Source organism: Miniopterus schreibersii (assembly GCF_964146895.1).
Source record: "Miniopterus schreibersii genome assembly, chromosome: 4".
Taxonomy (NCBI): domain Eukaryota; kingdom Metazoa; phylum Chordata; class Mammalia; order Chiroptera; family Miniopteridae; genus Miniopterus; species Miniopterus schreibersii.
This window is the reverse complement of record NC_138105.1, coordinates 98,328,093-98,344,057: the sequence shown is the minus strand read 5'-3', so window position 1 is coordinate 98,344,057 and position 15,965 is coordinate 98,328,093. Positions and strand designations below refer to the sequence as shown.

Genomic DNA, 15,965 nt, shown 5'->3' with positions numbered 1-15,965 from the left:
AGAAAAGGGGCCCCTGGTGCACTGCTGGTGGGATGCAGACTGGGGCAGCCGCTTTGGAAAGCACTATGGAGCTTCCTCAAAAAAATAAAAATGGAGCTGCCTTTTGACCCAGTGATCCCACTTCTGGAAATATATCCTAAGAATCCTGAAACACTAATCAGAAAGAATTAATGCTCCCCTATGTTCATAGCAGCACAATTTACAATAGCTAAGGTCTGGAAACAGCCGAAGTGCCCGTCAGTAGATGAGTGGATAAAAAAGTGGGACATTTACCCCGTGGAATACTATGCAGCTGTAAAGAAGGATCTCTTACCCTTTGGGACAGCATGGAGAGACCTGGAGAAAATTATGCTAAGTGAAATAAGCCAGGCCAAGAAAGACAAGCATCACATGACCTTTCCTATATGTGGAATCTAATGAACAAAATAAACTGATGAACAAAATAGGTCCAGTGATATAGAAGCATGGAACAGACTGAGGGATCTCAGAAGGAAGGGGGTGGGGAGAGATTAACCAAAGAATTTATATGCATAAGTGCATAACCCATGGACACAGACAATAGAGTGGGGAAGGCCTGGGGTGGGGGTGGGGGCGGGGCAGAAAGGGTTAATGGGGGGAAAAGGGGACATCTGTAATATTTTCAACAATATATATAATTTTTTTTATAAAAAGGGAAATGCCATTTGGATCACCTTGTCTAGGGGAGGCGGATGGGGTTTGCTCCCTTTTTTGGTTGCGCTACTAGTATAAACCCTGACTAACCCAGCTCTTGCTGGAAGAGGGTCCCTGCTCATTTCTCCTATTAGAAGAGCAGCGGAGGCCGGGAGGCCTTTGGCACCGTGGACTACATCTCCCAGCATGCCCCGAGCGTCTTCCGGGCCAAGTCTCGCGTGACTTGAGCGACTAGGGAGGCTTTATCAGGAAGGCTGCGGGGCTGGCCGGCATTTTACGCTCCCTGGTCGGTTCCCGAGTCTTTTGGGTCTCGACGGACACGACACCGCTCGCACCATGGCTTGGGTCCCGACTGCGCCACAACCTGTAGAAAGACGTGGGTCCTCGGGGCCTGTGTAGTGCCGGAGCTCGGGCTGTGGGCAGCTCCGCGGCGGCCAAACAGGTAAGCAGGTGGGCCGGGCGGGGCCTCCGCGGGCCGCCATCCTCCGCCGGTCCCGAGGGGCGCGCCCTGGCCCTGGCCCGAGTCCTCTCCCCCCACCCCTTACCCCACCCCTTACCCCACCCCTTACCCGGCTCTCGGGTCCCCAGGGGCCTGCTGTCGGGTGAAGCCCCCGCGGCGCCGGCCGGGCCCCGCCTCTTCTTCATCGCACCTGCCTCCCCGGGACCCCCTCCCCTCGCCCTGCCCCGTCACCCCTTAGGCCTCTTGCCCTCCTCGGGGAACCCTCGGCTGGTGCAGGCGCGGCCCTGAGCCCAGCCTTCCCCCGCTCGCCGGGTGGGAGAGGGGCTGAGTCAGAACTGGCCTTTGAGGCCCCGGGGGCTTTGTCCCGGACCCCTGGCCGGAGCCGGGCCGTGCGGGGAGGCGACGCGGAGCGGGCGGGGGCGCGTCTGCGCCGGGCGCTCCCAGGCCCCGGGGGGTGACTGATCTTTGGTTTCTGCGATGCTTTTTAATGAGGAGCTGACTCGTTTGCCCTCTGAGCGCCGGCTGGATGGAGGGGCTGTGTAGCAAGTTGAAAAGCGAGCGACTCCGCTTTCTCAGGGCTTTGTTTGAACTCCCCTGTAAACTGGGGGTGAAACTGCCTGTCTCCCGGATGGGCCACTTATCACAGACCCTGGACAAATCACTTATCTCCTGGTTTTTTAGTTCCCTTCTCCTTTAAATTGGGGATAAATAATGCCTGCTTTGTGGGATTCCTGCAAGGGTTCAAACACAAGGATTGTATAAAAACCCTTATAACTATTAGTGTTAGCAAAAATAAATAAATAAGTAAATAAATAAATAAATAAATATTAGTGTTAACAACAAAGAATGAATTTACCCTCTGTGCCACCTCGTCCCTTGCTACAGGTCAAATTATTTGGACCATGAGTCATAACTTACTTGGAAAATGAAAAAATAAAACTTATAAATCCCTCTTGCAAGGCCGGGGAAGTACACGAATGGGTAGGAGGTGGTTTGGCAGTTGCTGAAGGGGGCTGGACCAATGCTGTTTGTTTGTTTGTTCTCAGATCCTCTGGGATGGACGGACTCTTCCTAAGCAACTTAGCTAATCTGCAGCAGCTGGACAATGTTCCTCATTAACTTCTGTCTATCAGCATAAACATCACATCGTTTCACTCTGGTAAGGTCACCTTTCCAGCAGGTGTAGTGTCTTTGACATATCAGAGTTGTTAAGGTCAGCCATAGGTGTGGTGCGACCTTTGACATTGTTTTTTTTTCTTGGCATGTTTCTCACCCATTGCCTCATGTGTGTGTGTGTTTCAACTTTGTAAGCAAGCCATACAATGCTTTGTGTGCCTGTCAAAAGAACAGCATTGGAGCTATTCTTTGGTGTTCACTGTAAGAAAATGCTTTTTGTTATTTTTATTAGGTGGCAGGGACTCAGCCCTGAAATCTATATAGAAAAAGTACCTGGATCCAGTCTTTCAATGGCTTCGAGACAATCAGAAGTGCCTGGTAAACTTAATTCTTTTTTGGTAAAGTCATGTTTCCCTCACGTTGTTAACCAGAAACTACTTTTTCTGAACCATATATTGATGGTTGCTTTCGGCCTCCAGGAGTATTTAGAATTAATATATTGGCCTCACTTAAATATTATCTTACTAACCATGCAGCCAGGGTATAAACCTAAAATCTACCTGGAAAGAGAGTAGTCATTTCACTCAAGGGTATGACAAATTTGTCACTTTCCTAAGGTATCAAATAAGAATTCAGAATAAGTTGGGTAGTTCTTGTAGTATGTGCCAGAATGATTAAACTCACCCCCTTTTTAGGTGGCTTGGGGAACAGATAGAATGGAGGTCTGGGCAAAAAGGGACTAGCCTGATTTAAAGCCAGCAAACATTTAATGTGTCCTGGGTTTCTGTAGGGCAGTAATTTCTGGGTTACTGAAGTCATTGATCCTGCCTTGGACTGTTTTAGTGGGAAGGGCAGTGATTTTTAATCAAGTCTTAATCACTCAGTTTTAGATAATCAGTGAAGTATAGACGATAGTGCCCACGTCTGAGGGCTTCTGTGAAGATTAAACATAAAACGTGTGAAAATGTGGGTTCAAAGTTAGTGATGAATGTGCATTTAATGCCCAGAAAGTTTGGGGGCCTCTATTTGTAGGGATATGTTTCTTGGTAAATATTAGCTGACTTTCTTATTTTTAGGAAGGCTGTTGGGAGGAGACTTAAGATGTTTTTGACATTGCTCCCAAATTTAGTGTAGCAACAGGAATCTTCCCCATGCCTTCCAGTATCGATCCCTCCCTAGTCTCTCACTTCATCAGCTTGCGTTTTAGTCTGTCTGCCATTGCTCCTGTGATTACCATAAACTCTGCTATGGCCACCCGAGACCGCAGGGTTGCACTCATTATGTTAATGCTTTGTAGTGTGGGGAGCATGGGGTTTTGCGTGTGGAGCGAGCAGTGGCTTAGGTCTGTGTTCCAGTCCCCACCCACACTTGCTAGCTGGGTGTCGCTTAAGATCTATGCCTCAGTTGCCTGAGCTGGGAAATGGGAAGAGTATCTTTTTAATGAGAATAAGGTAAAAGTGAGGGATGTCAGTGCCTGGCAAGGAAGGGTACTTGGCAATTGTTATTTGCATGTTTTAATTGACATAATTCACATACCATCAAGTTCACCCACTTAAGATGAATAACTTAGTGGTTTTTAGTGTTCACAGGGTTGTACAACCATGACCACTATCTAATTCCAGAACATCTTCATCACCCCAAAGAGAAACCCTTACTCCCATTAGTAATCCCTCTTCCTCCCCGCACCCCGCCAGCCCTTGGCAGCCACTGATCCTCTTTCTGTTTTTAGGGATTTGTTAGGAATTATTATTGATGTTAATAGTAATAATAATGGTAGCTGCTTGGTTCCCTAGCTGTTTAAATGAAGTGTCTTTGCTGGTTTGGGACTTTCCGTCGTGCAAGTTGATGTTTTGAAGAGCAATTAATGGAATTTCAGCAACAGGAAACTGTCACACTGAAGGCAGGATGTAGACATTAGTTCTGCTGTGAAACAAAATGAACTTTGCTCCCTGGTCTGGCAGAGCTGAGAGTGCCCTTGAGAGGGGTGCCTGTGTCACAGCAGGATGTTCCGCCGGTCAGGTCCAGCAGATGGCAGATGGAAGGGCAGGATCACCTGGCAGCTCTTTATGAGCATGGTTGTCAACAGTTTCTCTGCTGGCATTTGGCACTGTTGCTAAATCATGCAGAGCACTGGAAACAGTGGTGATGCTGGACAGCATATTTTAAATGTTTCTTGTAATCGTGCTCTTGTTTTCTTTGGTGAAGTAGGGAAGGCAGAGGATTTGCAATCAAGCCCCAGCTGGCTGCTTGCTGTGTGAAACTGGGCAAATCACTTTGCCTCTAGGCCTTACTTTTCTCATCTGAAAAATGGGAACAAGAACGTCATATCCTCAGTCTCGAATTGCTGTGGGGGCAGATTCTGTGGCATAAAGAACACAAGCTTTGAAATCAGACAGAATTGGATTTTGATTCCTTACTGCACTTCGAAGTTTTGTCACCTTGCTCAGGTCATTTAAATTGAATTTCTGGTTTTTGTAAACCATATAAGTGGATTAGGGCTGCTGAGTGGGTCAAGAGGAGAATCCAAGTGTCAGGCATAAAGGCAGACACTTGAATACTACAGATTCTCATTCCTTGATTGGATTCACTGTTCCAGGCAAGTTCTTCTTGCTGTGTCCCAGAGTGGGTGTTTCAGAGCTTTCCTGCCCACAGATCAGTGTAAAGCTATTCGCATGTTCAGTTGCTGAACCAATCCTGACAGGTGTCTCTGTTCTTAGCTCTTGAGCCTAGTGGGCCTCTGGGCAAGATGTCCCTGCCCATCGGGATGTACCGCCGGGCATTCAGCTATGATGATGCCCTGGAGGACCCTACGCCCATGACTCCTCCTCCATCGGACATGGGCAGCATCCCCTGGAAGCCAGTGATTCCAGATCGCAAGTATCAGCACCTCGCCAAGGTACCTGCCCCGCCGACTGTTCGTGGCAAGCCCAGCCTTTTCGGACCCCTTCCCCAGCTCTGGAAGCCTCAGTGGCTCCCAGCATCCATAGAATCTGGCCACCACCAGTTCCTGTATGTGTTTTCTGTGACTCTGCGGGAGTGGGTGGTCCTTTTTTTCTTTTTGATTCAAACTAGAATGGCCATGTCTTCTCCCAGCTCAGACCCTTCTCACCCCATCCCATTTGCCACAGCATTAAAAATGCAAGCCCCTCAGTCTGGTTCTGCATGATCCCATCCTGCCTGCCGCTCCCTCCAGTGATCCAACCATGCAAGTTTCCTAAGATTTCTTGCACTTGAGGGTATTTGGTGCCTATAAGTCTTTGCCTCAACTGCTCCATTGCGTGGAATGTTTATATCCACATCCTGTCCTCCCACCCTCTCCTCCCACCCACCTGCCTGACATAGGTGTCCTTTAAGTCTTAGCACAGACATCTCTCCTGCGAGAACTCCCAGTAAGACTGTTACCTCTCCCTTGGAGCTCGCCACTGTACCACAGGCCCCTTTCACAAGCCCTGCGTTACTTTACCCCCCTCCATTAGCTCTGGAGGGCTGGAGCCATGGCCAGTTTTGTACTCTGCCTGCAGTATCAAGCAGAGGACCTGGCATGAAACAGATACCAAAAAAAAGAAATGTTCATTGAGTGATTGGGGGAAAATTGGCTCTTTCCTGAACACATGCTATACTTTTTTTGTCATGCTCTGCCTCCTGCCGCAGATGCCTTTCCCGCTGTAAGAGTGGCCTCCTTCTCAGGCCCTTGTTCACATTCCCAGATACCGTACCTCGTCCCACCTCAGCTGCCCTCACAGCCCTTCTGTGCAGTCTGACTTCTCACAGGCTCATTGCAGACATGTTACTGAAGCTTGTGCTTCCTGCCTGTAGGGACTGTGTCCTGTTACCACTGGCTCTCGGTACTATTGCCTGAATAAACCAGGCCTGCCAAGTTCAGATGAGGCCATTTAATCTACATCTAGTTTCACTGAACTTTGAGCTGCATGACAGCTAAGGGCCTGATAGGAAGTACACAGTGAGCAATTACTCTAACAGACTGGGTATGAATCCCGGAATGGTCTGTGTATTAGCCATGACCTTGGGCACAGAGCCTCATGCCTGAGTGACAGTATCTCCACCTGACAGTACTTTGACGTGGAGGTGCTGTGCGGATTGAAAGATTTGACACATATTAGGTGTGTAGGGGACATTACGACTCCTGGCTCCCAGCCTGACTTCGACCTGGTAGAGTCGTGTTTGAGGCTTCCTTTCTAATGGCTCCTCCCACCCCCTTCCCTTAAGCTCGGAGAACAGGGAGCTGCTTTCTGCAAAAGCTTCCCCTACAGTTCCGGGGGAAATTCCTTATGTCCATTATCTACCGAAATCTGACCCAGTTAGTTGTTGGGAGTAAATGTCTTGCGTAGAGAGGACTGGCAGTACTGGGAGAGAAGGGCCCTGGCAGCCTGCCTGCAGTGCCAGGGCAGTGCACTGAAAGGACCGGAACAGGCAGGCCGTGCTTCCAGGGCAGCACGCCCCCAACGTAAAGGCTGCCGCTTACTCAACAAGGCAGACGCTGGGCTTCCCATGAGCTGTTGTGCCCCTGCTGGAACAGCTGACAGTTTGGAACAGCTGCTCTTACAGGGAGGCTCAGCGGGACTCAGTGCCTGCATTCTTTCACTTGTCCTGACTCCAGCATCTTCCAAGTGAGGAAGCAGAGGTTCAAGTTCTACTCCAGTGAGGTCACAATGTTTCCTACTTTTCCCCTCCTTCTGACTGTCTTCTCAGTTCCTTTGGAGAAGCAGCGAACAAAGAATAAACCTGATCGTCTCCTCCCTGCTGGTCCTGAGCATGGGGACAGGGGTTGGAATGACAGAAGGTGTTGAGCTCCTGACTCTCATGTTAAAGACTAGGAGCTACATAGAGTTCTTTGGCTTATTTTAAAAGACCATTCCTTGAACCTTTAGAGCTGTGGTCCTCATAGTGTCGTCTGGGAACCAGCATCATCAGCATCACTTGGGAATTTGTTAGAAACATGAATTCTTGAGTCGTCCCCCCACCCCCCAGGCCTACTGAGTCAGCTGTGGGGTGGGGCCTAGCAGTCTGTTTAACAATTCCTCCATCAGATTGTGATGCTCTCAAGTCTGAGAACACTGAGCTCGTGCAGTGATGAGTCAAACAAAAGGCAGCGTAGTGCCTGGTACATGGTTAGTGAGTAGTCGTAGGTCCTGGACAGACACGGGCTGGGAATTAGGAGACCCCAGCTTCGCATTTTGGCTTTCCCACTTTTATAAGTTATTTATGTCTTTATCTGTTGTCACTATGGATGGTACATACCTAATCAGGCAGAGATGACAACCCTTCCTGTCAAAGATTTCCTTACAATCAGGTTCAAGGTGTCTCAGCAACTTCTTCCCCAGCAGAGTGGGTTAGGTGTGCGACCCCCACACTGCTCAAGTGCCTCCTTCCCTCTCTTGAACAGGTGGAGGAAGGAGAGGCCAGCATCTCCTCCCCTGCCATGACCCTGTCATCGGCCATTGACAATATGGACAAGGTCCCTGTGGTGAAGGCTAAAGCCACCCGTGTCATCATGAGTTCTCTGATCACAAGTAAGCGTTCTGTACCCTTAGAACAGAGTGGAACAGGGGCGGGAAGGTGTATGGGGCTCTGCAGACACGCCTGCCTTAGCCTGTCCTGCCTGTGCCTGGCAGGCACCAGCTGGGCTTCTAGTCACCAGTAAAGCTCCACTGAGATGAAGATTTGCCATACACTAGGCGTCCCAGTTGACAAGGGTATTCCTGCCGCTGTGCTGCTGCTGTCTTACCCACATCCATCGGTGTGGCCTGGGGCAAGTACTTCACCATCCGGACTGTTCCCTCCTAAACCAGATGGGGAGTCTGGCTGGCAGGTGGAGGGAGGGTTAGTGGTGGGTGGGTGCCGCTCCTGGAGAAGGCGACACTTGGGGGCATCGCCGCCTGCCTAGTAGTCCTTTTTTTTTTTTTTAATTAAGTGGCTCAAAGCTTTTCCCTTCCTGGACCTTGAGGCAAGTTTGTTCTTTATTCTTAAGGATGTGTGACTTGTGTTCCTAATGAGACTGGAAACAGGGAGCTTGCATTTTTTTTAAAACCATGGCTCTGCTGTGGGAAGTTAACAATTAATTGATACACAGCTCTGCTTGTCAGCAGCAGCCTCTGCCAGGGACAGGGCACAGAGAGGTTCTCCTTCTTGGGTCAGTTTCAAAGTTCGGAAGTCCTTGTTTATCTGCTCTGAGAGGGCATCGGTTTATCTGGGCAGTTACTAGAGAACTGGCCCAAGAACCAAAAGTCCAGTCTCTTCTTGGACTTCCTCTCATTCACATGTAAACACGCCTTTTGAATCAGCAACCGCTAGTGTTTTGTAAGCTTGAGAATGTTCTGGCAGTGAGCGCTCAGCCCCGTTTCCCAGCAGAATCTGACTTCTTTATTGGAGACGCTGCCCAGCAGCACAGAGCGTTCCGACTCCAGAGTGCTGCCGTCACTCGGCACCTCACTCGGCTCGTCCGCGTCCTCCGCGCGCGCTTCCCGCAGGTCAGACCTCGCCGCCGTACCGCTCTTTCAGCTGATGCTGCCGGGAACTTCTTTGGACGTTGCTATAGTCTCACATTGTTAAGAAATAGCTGCATTTGAAGTCCTGGTATTAGTGTGCTGTGATGCCTTAAATCCTTTACCACCTTTAAAATTTCAGGGAAGACCTTGGTCCACTACTGCCACAGTCCTGCGCGTAGGGCTGTGCCAGGTAGTGTGCACACAGAGTAAGCAAAAAACTCAGCTGTCAGTCATTCCACAGTGTAACTGACATTCACTTTAGAGAACTTTCATGAATTTAAGCCAAACAGATGACATATGCTGAGAGCAAGATCTCACATGCTCCCATAACTGCCTCACTGATCACAGTGTAAGTGGGTCAGACTGACCTGACACTGAGTTGTCTGTCTGCTGTGCCAGGCACTGAGAGGCACTTTGACCCATGAGAAACGTTGGCTTGGTAGACCTTGGCTAGATCAAGGCCCATTCTCTGTGGTTTGAATTCAGTTGGTACCTTGGTGCCATCCAGCTGAGATGTGGCCCATTTCTCTTTGGTGGAGGTCTCTGTGTGGGACGAGAGGGCAGTGAGCCTCTCAGAAAACTATTTGGAGGACTTGCGCTGTTTCTGAAGGTCAGCTGGCTTCTCCATGTTCCCTTTCTAAGCACAAAGGGGACATCGGGGTGTAAAAATAAGAGGGAGATAAGGCATTTCCCTGGAGGCATCTTCCTTCTCTGTGTGAGGGAAGGCTGCCCTCTGGGGAAACCCTCCTCTGGTCTCTTGCTTCTGGGGAGAATGGGACACCTGTGTTGTCCCCCCCAGTTTGTGATGGGAGAGGGGGTGAGCATGACCATCATCTCCTCTGTTCCCAGAACAGACCCAGGAGAGCATTCAGCGTTTTGAGCAGCAGGCAGGGCTGAGAGATGCTGGCTACACACCTCACAAGGGCCTGACCACCGAGGAGACCAAGTACCTTCGCGTGGCAGAAGCACTCCACGTAAGCTGGTTTCTCAGGAACTGTGACAAAAACGACACCCTCACCGCTCTTAGCTTGAGATGTGCTGTGGTTTAGAGTTACCCGCTCAGCCAGGCGGGGTTGTGGGGAGTGATGGAAAGAACAGGGCAAGGAGTGTAGAACTGCTTTGGGCCCGCCTGTGGCGGCACGTGGAGTCGTATGGTCGGGAGCTCTTTTCCCTGAAGGTCCTGCTTATCTGTCTGAAGTGGGGGTGCCTGGTCAGGATGGGAAGAGCCTCTGCGCTCACTTGTGCGCGAGCACGTCCCGAAAGTAAAGCCTGTGTGGGTCACTTCCTGCACCAGTGATCGGCGCTGAGGGGCGGAGCATCGGGCAACCTCAATGGGTGTGACACTAGCTGAAAGAATGTCATGCTCTGTTTTATTTTTTAAAAATGATAAATTGGAATGCTTTTGCTTTTCATTTCTGAAATTGGAATGAAGACTAATTTTTGGTAAGGTTAGTGATGACCAAATAGTTGTACGAGTAAAGGAATTTCAAGTGACTTTAGTTCGGGGAACGCTGCTCTGTACGTCACAGTGCTTTATGATTCCTGAGGCACTTGAATCCACTTCATCTTTGTTAATCCTTTGAGGGAGAAACTGTTCTCTGTGTTCTATAAATGCCAAGACTGACGTCCAAGCTCCTGTATTTAACCAGTCACAGCACCTGAGCTCAAGTCTCCTGGTGCCCTATTTCTTCTTGGTCTACCCCATATTCCAAAATTGTCTGAGAGCCTGGCTCCTGAAGGGGCTCAAAGAAGGATTGTGCTGCACAGTATGTGGAAGGAAGAGTCAGGGACATCTGGTGGCCTGTGGGGAGGGATGTAAGACCTTGTGGACTGTCGCATTTCAGATTGAGCATCCCAGATGATGTTTGTACACCAAATGTAAGAACATTGCTGTGGGGGACCATTTTAAGCTGTCAGACAAGACAGATGCTTCGGGAGAGAGGCACTGTTGGTCTCTGACACAGGACTTTCCAGGATTGGTGCCAGAGTTCCAGTTGAGCAGTTCACCCTGTATAATGGTAGGGTTGACTCTGGGCCATTTTCTGGGTCTTGGCCACAGGAGAAGAACATGAGACTGGCTGACGTGCCAGCTTGCGTAAGTTGACATGTGGTGTGTTTGAGAAAATTCAGTCAGGGTCATTTGTTTGGATGTGGCTTGGGCTCAGCACTTGCACACTAGACATGGAGCACAGACACAGTAAGGGAGCCTGGATCTGGAAGGACTGGGAAGTACATTTGTCTCTCCCCCAGCAGCTAGTCTGGATGTTAGAGGTCTGTTTACAGTGCGGGGGAACCCAGGGTGACTGGTTACGGGAGGGAAAGGACAGAATGGGGCAGGCTCCGTGGACGAAGCGGGCAGCTGGAGAGGAACAGCATACCCCAGTCGTGGCTTCGAGATTGGCAGTGGGGGTGTCCGTGGCAGGAGAGGCAGCGAGGGAGAGCTCAAGGCCTTACTTAGAAGGCCTGCAGCTCCAGCTCTGGCTCTTGCACTCACGGCTGGGCGAGGTGGGAAAATTAAAAGCTCTGGTGTGGCACTTAGTACAGAAGTGTCTTGAGATGTGTTGTAGAGTTAGTACATTCTTTTTAAAAGATGGAGTTCTATCTAGTATGGCAAAATCAAAGGAGTGTCTGTTTTATAATCCAAAGTTATTCCACCTATTAATGTTTTCCTTTTGCCTGATGTTGGTGTGAACCAGGTTGTTTACACCCAAACTTAGCCGAAGTCTCTCTTCTTACCCATCTGAACAGACACTAAAACTACAGAGTGGAGAGGTAACGAGGGAAGAGAAGCAGCCGCCTTCCTCCCAGTCGACCCCCAGCAGTACCCCCCACTCTTCCCCGAAGCAGAAACCTAGGTGAGCCTCCCTATGGGTCTTCCGAGCCGGGTGTATGGAGAGATTGGGACTTAGGCCTGTGGTCTCCAAGTGGGCGGGGGTGGGCAGTTCCTAGGCCTTTCACTCAAGACCCTTCTAGAGGGAGGGAAGGGGATACATTGGGCTGTTTTACTCTCTCTCTGCAGAGGCTGGTTCTCTTCAGGCTCTTCCACAGCCTTACCTGGCCCAAATCTTAGCACCATGGATTCTGGAAGTGGGGATAAAGACAGGAACTCAGCAGATAAATGGATCCTCTTTGGACCAAGATCCCTCCTGAAGTCAGATTCAGGTAAGCCAGCTCCCTCGAAAGAGCAGTGCAGCAGGCATTTTACTGTGCGTATCAGGAGCTGCCTGCTGATTTTTAAATCCTTTCGCTCTGGTTACTTCTGTAGGAGGTTTTGCCACCCAACCCTACAGAGGAGCCCAGAAGCCATCGCCAATGGAGCTGATCCGCATGCAGGCCACCCGAATGGCCGAAGACCCAGCAACCTTCAAGCCGCCCAAGATGGACATCCCAGTGATGGAAGGGAAGAAACAACCGTCACGGACCCATAATCTCAAACCCCGTGACTTGAATGTGCTCACACCCACTGGGTTCTAGAGCTTTCTCTTCTAGTGACTGTGAATAGCGGGTGTCTTGCACCCACTTACTATTACCCTGGCTCTGACATAGGAAAGGTTTGGGGTTTTTTTACCTCTTAAACTGAGGCTAGAACTGGGAACATAATTGGTTTCCGAGGACCATTAGTGCAGAGCTTATCCCTGCAAAGAAGCCAGCGGGTAGCGCTTTAACTGAGACGTAGACTGAGTCACCTCAGCAGTGGGGGGGACGCTCAGCACCTATTTTTGCATCATTTAGTCTCGACAAGAACTTGATCATTGCTTGCAAGGTAGATAATGTTTGTGCTCCCAAACCAAGGCTTCTTGATTCCTTGACCATGGTCAGCATGAGCATGGACCAGTCGGGGTGTAGAGGCGCTCACTGGCTGGTCCGGCCCTCTGACAGCTGGTGCCGTGTGGGCTGCAGCCTTGTCAGTGAGGGGACCTGCGATCCATTTGAGATCTGGGCACAAAGCCAGACTTGGCAGGGACCCTCCTGCGTGGAGACCGGAGCCCTAGCTGTGGCTGTCGGGCAGAGCCAGTTCTGCGGCGCCTCTAGGCAGTTCTGGGCAGTGCTGCTCTTTCCCGTGTCAGCAAACACAAGTCTGGCATAGCCTTTGCTGCACTTTAAAGTGAGATTAAGTAGGAAAGTTAATCTGGTAGGAAACTTTTTTGGTAGGAAAGTTTCTAAGGGAGAAGATTCCGCCTACTGCTTTGCTACAGATAAATGGATGTTAAGCTTTTTAAAAACAAAGATGGTGATGACTATCCGTAGATTCTAGTCCAGACATTGATGTGAAATGTGTCACCAGGGCCTGAAACTTTCTAAGAGCCACGCGGAAGGATGAAGAAATGTTCTATATGCAATCATTTCCCCCAAATGAGCCTCACACCCGTATGACCACGGCCTGAGGAAAGGAACCGGGGTAGCACCTGTCACTGCTCCCCGCTGCGGTGTGCTCGGTCACTGTCCTCAACACTGTCTCAGATCCCTGCTGCTCTTGCTTTGGAAGGATCGTGTCTACATAGCCAGCTGGGCTGACCTTTCCATAGAGAGGCCCTGGAGTCTCAAATGATGGGAACAATTAATTTATTTGTGTTTTCTGTTATGCTCGTATCTCTTACTTGTTTTGACAATAAAAATCCTTACTACTTTCTCAAACGTGGATAGCTGTTTTCTTTGTCCTGTTAAGAGTAGTTACCACATTCTGCCTACTCACAGTCATGGTAAGCAGGTAAACTTGGTATTTTGAAAAACCATTGCCTTTTATTGTACCCTTTTAACATTTTTTGTAACTCACTCATCCTTTTGTTTCTAACCTCCCATCTCCCCATTACATTAGATCTTAATAGACTGGTCACAAAGTCAAATTCATAGGCAATATAACAGGTCTAATATTGATGTTTGTGTTCCATTACAGAGAAATGAATGTGTCTCTCTCGAAACAGGCTGTTAATTCCTTGAATAACATTTGATGTCTAGGATTTGTTCAGAGGGATTTTTTTCACATCTTGAATGGAAATGTTAAACATCTAAGTGCATATAGTATTACCTGTTTCAAAAAGTATAGATAAATAATTTATCAAAAAATATATACACCTTGTATATTTAAGCCGTATTTTTGAGAATAGGCTAGGATAGGATTATAAAAAAAAGTATTTACTAAAGAGTTAGAAATTTATTATAACCTACAGATAAATAAGATAGGTTTGGTCCTTTAAGACTTGTAACTACTTTTCATATTTTCAGAACTTCCAAGTAGTTGGAGATAGAGTTCAGGAGGTATTCTTGGTGCTCAGTGCGTAGCAGGGCCTCAGGGGCTGCTCCAGTGCTTGGGGGAGGGCTCTGCGTCGGGGTTCAAGTCCGCAGCATAGAAGAGCAGGAGCTTCAACAAGTGCACTTTGTCTTGGAGCTGGGGGACCAGCGGCTCCCCCAGCATCTGGACCAGGCGGCTGCGGAAGGCCTCGATCTGCTTCTCCACGTCCACCACCGTGATGTCGTCGCCTTGCTGGGGCTTGGGCTTAATCCTTTTGATTATTAAGTCTTTTCGATCGATCACTGAACTCCGTAAGTGCTCTGCAAGAGGGAAAAAGTCAGTTGAACTGAACTGCTTTTTATTCCTTTATGATTTAAGACTGTGAAGTCCAGTTTTAGTAGGCAGGGCCTGGGCAAAGACTTGTTAACTAGCTACTGGGCTACAAGTCAAAAGCCAGGTGAGTGCTGGTGGTGACTCTCTTTCCAAAAGGTCCTTTGTTCTTGGTTCTCTCTGGTCCTCAAGTTTTTCATATTAAAAAAATTCATTTTATTTTCCCTTGGTTTAAACAATGAAACTATATTTAAAATTAATATAACCACTTGAAAAATATTCAAATGAATTTTGAGTATCTTCAGAGAGATTTTTTTCCAAAGTATGAAAGAATTACAAAGAAATATTGAACTTGTACTTAGTAAGTTTATAGTGTTGGTTTACTATAGTAATTCTGTTTAAGTGAAGCCATTGTGTATGTATTGTAGGATAGGCCAAATGAGTAAATATCTGTGTTCTGAAACGGGTGTGGGGGATTTTCTTTTAGCCAGAGAATGAGTTCAACAGACAGCCCAGCATCCATGTTCTGCCCTCTGGAAATGTTTGTGCAGGTTCAGGAAATACTTCTCCCGAAGGTCAAGGGTCTGTACGAAAGTAACAACCATGGATAGGGAGCTTAGAAAGGGGGGTTGGAAATTCCTTAGACTCACTTTCTAATCTCACCCAGCGACTTCAGAGAGAAGTAATTCCTTCCAGTGTTTTCACTGCAGACTTTGGCAACAGACCTATTTGAATCCTGGCTCTGACTTTTACGTTTTTCCTTTTTTCTCAGCCTTTGTGTTCCCACCTGTAAAAAGTCAATGACTTTCACAAGGTCATCGGGTGTTATAGCCAGGGTGTGTGAATTGACCTCACCTCCCTTCCTCTCCCTCCATGCTGAAAGGCTTCCCAGCCTCTCCCCTTCTTCCCCCATCCTTGGGGCCTCACAACTCAGGCTGACCTCCAGATGCCCTCAGCAATGTCCTCAGGGTACGTGAAGAGGCAGAGGTGACCAAGGAGCCCTCGCGTTTCGGGGCACCATTCAGCTATAGGATAGTTTTCAAACTACTTGGTCTCCAAAGCAGCTGGAGAGGATGTCAAGGATGAAACAGCACTGGATCACGGCCCACTCATTCGACATGGGGTGGGCAAGAGGAGGTTCACGACTATGAGTACGTGAAACAGTTTCTTACTGTATTTATGAATTATTGTAGTATTTGTATTAGAACTGTAAACCTCCTCTTGCCCACACCTGTATGCTGATCTGAGGCCTGCCTTTCCCTTAGCTGAAGCATAAGAATATTCTGTAATAAAACTGATTCCACTGTTGCCCATCACCCAGGTGTATTTCCTGGGAAGCAAAACAAATGAACAAGAAGTGTTAAAGGTGAACTTTAGACAAAAACAAGCTGCTTGAATATTAAACTTTCTGCTTAGATCTCCAGAAGAAAGAATTACATAAAGCTCAGTGAGGTTAACACATGGAATTTGCCTTTAGGGCTTTGTTCTGAGAAGGGCATGTGCCGTTCTCTGCCAAAAATGCCCAAACTACCCAACCACACACGGTGTGGCCTTGATGCACTCGGTTAAGTTTAGGTAGAACTTGAAACAGAGAAGGCCCTGTAGCCTGGCCCGGGCTAGGCAGGCAGGCAGGCAGGCGGAGATGCGCTCA

The 15,965-nt window shown here is 48.6% G+C and overlaps 2 protein-coding genes across 5 annotated transcripts in view; one reads left to right on the top strand and one right to left on the bottom strand.

Moving 5' to 3' along the window:
- The first annotated feature begins 877 nt into the window (after positions 1 to 877).
- On the top strand, positions 878 to 13,389 carry KIAA1191. 4 transcript variants are annotated; one of them, XM_081136320.1, is made up of 9 exons: positions 878 to 1,114; positions 2,179 to 2,291; positions 2,541 to 2,626; positions 4,966 to 5,144; positions 7,653 to 7,779; positions 9,604 to 9,728; positions 11,503 to 11,609; positions 11,774 to 11,916; positions 12,020 to 13,389. In XM_081136320.1, the coding sequence occupies exons 3-9, from the start codon at positions 2,599 to 2,601 to the stop codon at positions 12,226 to 12,228; spliced, it is 918 nt and encodes a 305-aa protein (XP_080992446.1). In that variant the 5' UTR covers positions 878 to 1,114; positions 2,179 to 2,291; positions 2,541 to 2,598; the 3' UTR covers positions 12,229 to 13,389. The 4 variants fall into 4 exon arrangements, with proteins under 4 accessions (XP_080992446.1, XP_080992447.1, XP_080992449.1 ...); XM_081136321.1 differs by lacking the exons at positions 4,966 to 5,144; positions 7,653 to 7,779; XM_081136323.1 differs by lacking the exons at positions 878 to 1,114; positions 2,179 to 2,291; positions 4,966 to 5,144; positions 7,653 to 7,779; positions 9,604 to 9,728 and having other exon boundaries at positions 2,540 to 2,626.
- A 497-nt stretch (positions 13,390 to 13,886) lies between these two features.
- Positions 13,887 to 15,965, bottom strand: part of SIMC1 (SUMO interacting motifs containing 1) — a 38,238-nt gene continuing 36,159 nt past the window's right edge. The window contains exon 10 of the mRNA XM_081136319.1: positions 13,887 to 14,304. Within this exon, the coding sequence (XP_080992445.1) occupies positions 14,042 to 14,304 (263 nt within the window). The 3' untranslated portion in view covers positions 13,887 to 14,041. The remainder of the gene's footprint in view (positions 14,305 to 15,965) is intronic.

Coding starts and splice junctions, on each gene's coding strand:
- KIAA1191 (XM_081136320.1), top strand. CDS start 2,599: ATGGCTTCGAGACAATCAGAAGTGCCTG. Junction 2,627..4,965: donor GAGACAATCAGAAGTGCCTG/GTAAACTTAATT, acceptor CTCTGTTCTTAG/CTCTTGAGCCTAGTGGGCCT. Junction 9,729..11,502: donor GCGTGGCAGAAGCACTCCAC/GTAAGCTGGTTT, acceptor CCATCTGAACAG/ACACTAAAACTACAGAGTGG.